At 46.0% G+C, this 6825-nt stretch overlaps 1 protein-coding gene across 2 annotated transcripts in view; it reads left to right on the top strand.

Moving 5' to 3' along the window:
- The first annotated feature begins 1517 nt into the window (after positions 1-1517).
- The window catches only part of LOC146342487 (vomeronasal type-2 receptor 26-like), a 29668-nt gene continuing 24360 nt past the window's right edge, over positions 1518-6825 (top strand). For both annotated transcript variants that reach the window (XM_084808567.1, XM_084808566.1), the window contains exon 1: positions 1518-1796. In XM_084808567.1, coding sequence (XP_084664693.1) covers positions 1518-1796 — 279 coding nt within the window. The remainder of the gene's footprint in view (positions 1797-6825) is intronic.

Below are 6825 nucleotides of genomic sequence, written 5' to 3'. Positions count from 1 at the left end.
GAGCAAGCCCATGCCCCCTTGACAGTGTCTGCAGGGACATAGGATTATTTGGTTTCTGGGCTCCAAGTTTGGAAACAGAGCTCTGATCTCGGAGTCCAGAAACTGCTCTCCCCTCCCCCTCATAGCCAGTGCAGTTCTGATTACATCTCTGTGCTCAGAAACGGAGTGTGGAGGCAGGAAAAAGGGTAGGGATGGGCAGATTCCATACCTGTCGTTCCACGGGGGAATCCACCCGTGGGGGGAGGCGATCCCTCCCTCCCCCCAGAATCCATCCAGGCTGGCTCTGCTCCATGTCGATCCTGTGGAGCTGGCCGCCTGCTTTGCATCACTGCCAAATGTTGATACGGCCGGCAGCCATTGCCGTGCTGTATCGCTGTAAGTCTCTGGATGCAAATGGCGTAGTGGGCGCCATTTGGGGCCATAAAGCTGGTAGATTAGCCTAAATGCAGCCATTTACGGCTGCATTTAGGTTAATCTACCAGCCTTACAGCCGCAAATGGCATCCACTACACCATTGGCGTCCCTGTTTTTTGACGTGATAGGCTATGCAAATATTTGCGTAGCCTATCGCGTGAACAGGGAAATATAGTAAACAGGGTGTGGTAATAGTGACACTACCTGATCAGACTTTGGCTATTATTAATTATTTATTACTATTAAAGGACCTCCTAAGTCATTGGGAAGTGATACACACCCCAAGGCTACATCCACATTTATGGGTTAGGGCTTTCTCAGTATTTGCAATGTACAACTTTAGCTTTCCATATTTCAGTTCTTTCTTTAAGATAATGGACCTGGGTGGAATGACACCTCACTGAGTTTTAGAGAAGGTTTGTTTTGCCTAAACTACTAGAAGAACTACAATAGAATAGTAACACATTGTTATAATATCTGAATTTTATTAGTGGTTGTAGTAGCAGCAGCAGCAGCAGCAATAGCAGTAGTTGTATAGTAACCCACTTTCAGCGGGTTTTCCCCCAGAAAGATGGCCTATATTTTCAACGAATAAATAAAAAACCCAATATTAATAGCAGTAGTAATAGTACTAAATTCAGCTGTTATTCCTACCAGAGCCCCCTCCCACAGCACAGACAGCTCACCCAGTGAGCTTCCATGGCCAAGTGGGGACTAGAACCCAGATCTCCCAACTCCCAGTCCAACACTCTAAACCACTACACCACACTGACTTTCATAGAGACAATAAATCCATAGAGACAATAAATCCATAAATCATGCCCAGTCTCAATTAGGCACGAAACATTTTTCATGTTCATTACAAATATTTATGTTTGGCTTCCAAATAACTGGTGCTGTTAGGGTGATATTCAGAGATCATAAGAAGACCAGTTCGATGTGCCAGTGTTTCATCACACTTCCCTGAACTTGGGGCTGTACAGTCTATTTTTGTACAGTGTATTTCCTAAACATCTATTGAATGGAAATGTAGCAGACTGAATATTCTGAAGCAGAGGCACTCTGATGCAGCATGCAAATCACATTGCAGGTTTGTGACACAGATGTACCAGCATGCCCTGGCCTTCGTATTTGCTGTAAAGGAGATAAATAAAAATAGCCAGAGCTTACCCAACCTCACCCTGGGCTTCCAAATTTATAACAGCCATTTTGGTGCAAGCTGGACCTATCGTGCTGCAATGGAACTTCTCTCCACCTGGGGCAGGTTCATCCCTAACTACAAGTGTGATGCCCAAGATAATGCAGTAGCTGTCATTGGGGGACCTAGCTCAGATGTGTGTCTCTTCATGGCAACCATTCTGTGTGTCTACAAATTTCCACAGGTAAGATGCGCACATGGAACATGGGACTTCAGGCCAGGAATTCTCTGGCCTTTTTGAGTTTCGGAGAGACAAAGTGGCACGATTCCCCATGGTGATTCCCCATGGACAAGTATGACCCTGGGAAATCCTGCCCGTGAAAACTCTGAGGAGGCTGGTTAAGGGGCTTCCATCCACCAACATGGGCATAACCTCCCCTTCATGAACTGTCTAGATTCTGTTGACCTTATGGAAGAGCTGCCAGGCTCTGCTGAATCCATTTCCCTCCTCCACACCTCTGTCATAGCCTATGGGATCAGGTCAGGATCAGGGAAGAGAGAGACAGTTTTCCACCCTGGTTGAGAGCAGACACTGTTTTGAGGAGGCAGCACAGGCAGGAAGTTTTTGAAGTCACCTGGCCTGAGGACGATATTAATGGCTCACCTTCTCTTATCGAAGGTCATTCAATTCATCCAGAGTTCTGTGAAAGGATTATATAGATCCTCCTCAAGTAGGGAAATGGGACACTTCCTCTTCAAGAGGCAAACAGTCTGATGAGGATGCCAGGCCCTTCCATCTATCCATCTGACAAAAAGAAGGGGAAGCCTTTAGAGTAGGGATGCAGAATCTCAGGACTGGGGGCCAAATCCAGCCTGCCTGGGTCTCAGGTTTCCCCAGAGGGCCACATTCCTTTGCCCTTGCCCCACTTCCTTTCCCCCAATTACTGAGTACCCCTTTAGCACTGATGGCTGGTGGCTCCTATTTTGGTGGGGCTGTGAATCCATTCTCTGTTTCAGTCAGAACTAGCCAGAACTCTAAAGGAGCTATCCAAGGATCTGAGCCCTATCCCTAAAATAGGTTCAGCACCGTGGCTGCATCCTTTAGAGTTCTGTCTGGTTCTGACTGAAACATGGAATGGATTCACAGCCTCACTGAAATTGGAGCCACCAGTCTCCACTGCCCTATAGTTAAGGTGTGTTACCAAGACAAGGTGTGTGTGTGTGTGGGGGGGGGGTCAATGTATCATATATTTCTATCTGGGTGAAAACCACTCATGTACTCAATTCAGGTTTGTTGAGGGGATGTGTCTTTCACTGGTTTGGTGAAGTTCTGAGCAGTGGTTCAAACATTCTTGAAGGTTTTCTGACCCACAAAAGCCTAAAGCAGTAACTTAACAAAGTTAAGATGGGCATGCTCAGCTTGCCCCAGTGCTTTGAGAGCAATTCCACTGTTGCTGTCAGCATTCTGGCAGTGGGGGAAGGTTAACAGGTAATGGCCAACTGAGACAAGAGGAAATGTCAAAGGCTGAGTCACTCTTCCTTCTCTCTGTCCCATCAGCCAGGACAGCTAGACTGGTGGGGACGAGGGAGAGGGCCTTTTCTGTGGTGGCCCCCACTCTGTGGAACTCCCTCCCTAGGGAACTCCGCCATGCCCCCTCTTTAATGAGCTTCTGTCATGCATTAAAAACGTGGTTGTTCAGGCAGGCATTTGGGGTGGGTTAGGGTATGGGGCCGCGGTGGCTTAGTGGTTAAGACACTGAACTGCAGACTGGAAGGTCAGCAGGACAGCAGTTCGAGACCCGAGTGCTGCGTGACGGAGTGAGCTCCCGTCTTCAGTCCCAGCTTCTGCCAACCTAGCAGTTCGAAAGCAAGGAATTGCAAGTAGATAAATAGGTACCACTTCGGCGGGAAAGGTAATAGCGTTCCATGCACCTCGGTGTTCAGTCATGCTGGCCACATGACCACGGAAGCGTCTTCGGACAGCGCTGGCTCTTCGGCTTAGAAATGGAGATGAGCACCACACCCTAGAGTCGGACACGACTGGTTGGGGACACCTTTTTACCTTTAGGGTATTTTAGAAAATGTTTTTATTGTAGAATTTTATTGTTTTAAACTGTTTTATTGTACGCTGTACATCGCCCAGAGTGGCTGGGTGACCAGCCAGATGGGCGATTAATAAATGTAATAATAATAATAATAATAATAATAATAATAATAATAATAATAACTCTTACTGATTGATAGTTCATTTATGAAGAGGGGATAGGGAGGGAAAGGGAAAGGGTATGCTGGAATCCTTTGCTGGCTTACTCATAAGTAAGCCTTTCTGAACACAGAGCGACATATCTCTTCATTTACACATATGTACCCAGGTACTGGTGGTATCTTTAGTTGCATGCTAGCTTCGGTTGCATGGACTCCATATGTCTATTCCAATGAACAGACCAATCTAGGACTTAGGTGCACCACTTCAGCCACTGACAGCCATCCAGCTCCAAGATAATGGTGAAGCAGGAACTAGCCACAGCAACACCATACCATATGCATATTCTCTGAATAACACCTCTGTTAAGGGTATGCGCCTTAATAGCTGCAATGTCCTGGCATTTTGGAGCCTGAGTAAACATGGAAAGCCCTTAACACAGCATGGTGAACTGAAAGGTTTGTTTGTTTGTTTGTTTGTTGAATATCATCCTGGCTTCTCACAGGACCTCCACCAATGAAACTATAAGTAGGGCCTTTGCCAGATGATGTAGAAGGAAATGGGTAGATGCAGTTAAGGTACGGATTGAGATCTTGCTTGCCTCAGTCCATGCTGCACTGAAACAGGGCTTGTGTGCCCTAACCTTCTAAAAAGGCAAATATTAACTTATCTGCTGGCCTTTTCAAGGGGCCTGAAGGTTCTACTAGTGCCCAATCTGCGGTCTTAATGAGATGGTTAACCCTCTTGAAACTACGCAGGGTTCACAGATATCCCATTTGTTTAAGTCCTCAGGATCCTAACCAATCTGTTATCAAGGAGTTACACAACATTTTCCTCAATTCCCTATCCTGGGCAATAGGAGGGAATGTTCCAGGATCACTCTGTCATGCAGGGTATCAAAACTCAGAGTGTTACTAGCCATGGAGAAATACATTGTTACCTAGATGTGGTGGTGTTGTGTCTGGATCCAGATTTTGTTCCTAAGGTTAGTTCTGTGTTTCACTGGATGCAGGAGTGGATGCTACTTATTTTTTGTCCCCATTCAGGTAAACCTGTTCAGAAGGAATGGCACAAATTGGATGTCAAGCATGCCATCAAAATTTGCCTCAAACACACCAGAGTCCTTCAGCCCTCTGATTATTATTCATTATTTATTCATTACATGTATACTCCACCTTTCTTCCACTGTGGAACTCAAGGTGACTACATGTGGTTCCCAGGTGGTCTCCCCTCCAAGCACTGACCAGACCCAGACCTGCTTAGCTTCAGCGAGATGGCTGCCTCATGTGCCTTCAGACTATGACCTGATTATTTATTTCTTTACAGCCTACACCAGGTTCCTCAACTTTTTTTTTAAACCATGGGCACATTTTGGAATTTGAGAAACTGCTGTGGGCGTCATCATATAATGGCTCCTACAGATGATGTTTCTTGTCACATAATGGCTGCCATTGGGGCCTGGCTAGTCAAAGGACAAGTAATTCACCCAAGTAACTGAGTACAAGCAGAGGAATTCCAAAGCCAATTCACATATTTGACCCCACAGAAGCACAACAAAATTCTCATTTAAGGTTACAGTCCTATCATGCTTATATAGAACTCAATGAGAATTACTTCTGAGTAGACCTACATAGGATTGCTCTTCTCATCCTATCCACACATGTACTTTTTTCTTCAGCCCCAAAGGAAATGAAAATGCCCCCAGTCCCCAAAGGGACAAACACCAAAACCTGTTCCCTACCTTGACCCCAGGCTCACCACACCATTCCATTACTTGACCCTCCTACATCTGCTCCTGCTATAAGATACTCCATCCAGGAAAGTGCACTGTGTGTGTGTGTGAATGAATGAGAGAAGGGTCTGAGAAGGGAGACAAAAAGAGCAAGGCTAGGGACTGGAACGGGGGAAGGAAATAGTGAGAGAAAGAACAAGACCGGGGGTGGGGGGAGAAACAGCAGGGTAAAGAGGTGGGGAGAGAGAAAAATAGTGAGGCTAGATCCTGGGAGTGAGGGAGAAAGAGCAAGGCAAAGGGGTAGACGGGAGAAAAATTGTGAGGTGAGAGGCTGGGATGGGAGTGGAGAGAGACAACAATGGGTAAAGGTCAGTGTGGGTGGAAGAAGATTGGGCAAGGCCAGGAAGCAACTCTTTCTTTCTCATCCTGCCTGCTGCTTTGGGGATCTGTGCCTACACAGGGTCTCCAGGGTGGATCAAAGTCTACATCTCTCTGTGTTATGAGGCATTTGCTAATCTTTAGGGGGTGGGGGTGGATATTTGCACACTGCATGAGAAGTGCTGCCACCTCAGCCACCTTCAGCACCAATCTCCCTCTATTCATCACCTGCAGGGCCACCACATCATAATTAGTGTCATCCTCAGTGAAACTGTATTAATTGGATACATTTGCCTCTACTGAAGCTTCCTTTGGATGGTGGGTAATCCAGCAGGTGGTGTAAATTTTACTGATGTAAGCAGTGAGGGGCAGACCCTTTGTAGGTACCTCTGTCCTGTCACCTTTCCTATATCCTCCTCCAGTGCAGGAAAAAGGAATGTTGGGACTTGCCATAATACGTTCATTTTCTGCAGTGGATGGAGGATATGCTCCCCTCCCTCGAGTAAGTACGTCTTGCTGCTTGGTAGGGTTAGGTACTGAGGTATTGACAGGTTGAATATATCACTGGGTGTAATCCTATGCATGTTTAGAGAGAGAGGAAGTTCTCCCACTCCCAGCATTCCCCAGCCAGCCACTGGGAGTTGTAGGTCTTCTTTTCCCATCTAAACATATATGGAATTGTGCCCTAAGTCATAACTTTTAGCCCCATCATTCTCAGGCATGGTGTGTGTGTGTTTTTTTCTCTTTGTTTTGTCTCTTTCAATGTGGCACCTTCTGAAAATTAAAGTAGGTAGCTCCTCCAATAGGAAGTATGCTCCAAGCCTAACTTATATTCCTTCTTATCAGAGAGAGCAGGAGGAATAACCCTGTCCAAGGATATCTTCCATTCACTGCAGAAAATGAATGTGTTACAGTAAGTTCCAACATTTTTATTATTTGGAGTTCTGAACAAGACCATCA

Source organism: Heloderma suspectum, chromosome 6 (assembly GCF_057233095.1).
Source record: "Heloderma suspectum isolate Gila_16-S chromosome 6, 16-S_ref, whole genome shotgun sequence".
NCBI classification, from domain to species: Eukaryota; Metazoa; Chordata; class Lepidosauria; order Squamata; family Helodermatidae; genus Heloderma; species Heloderma suspectum.
Note: the sequence above shows the minus strand (reverse complement) of the source record. Positions and strands in the feature narration are given on the sequence as shown.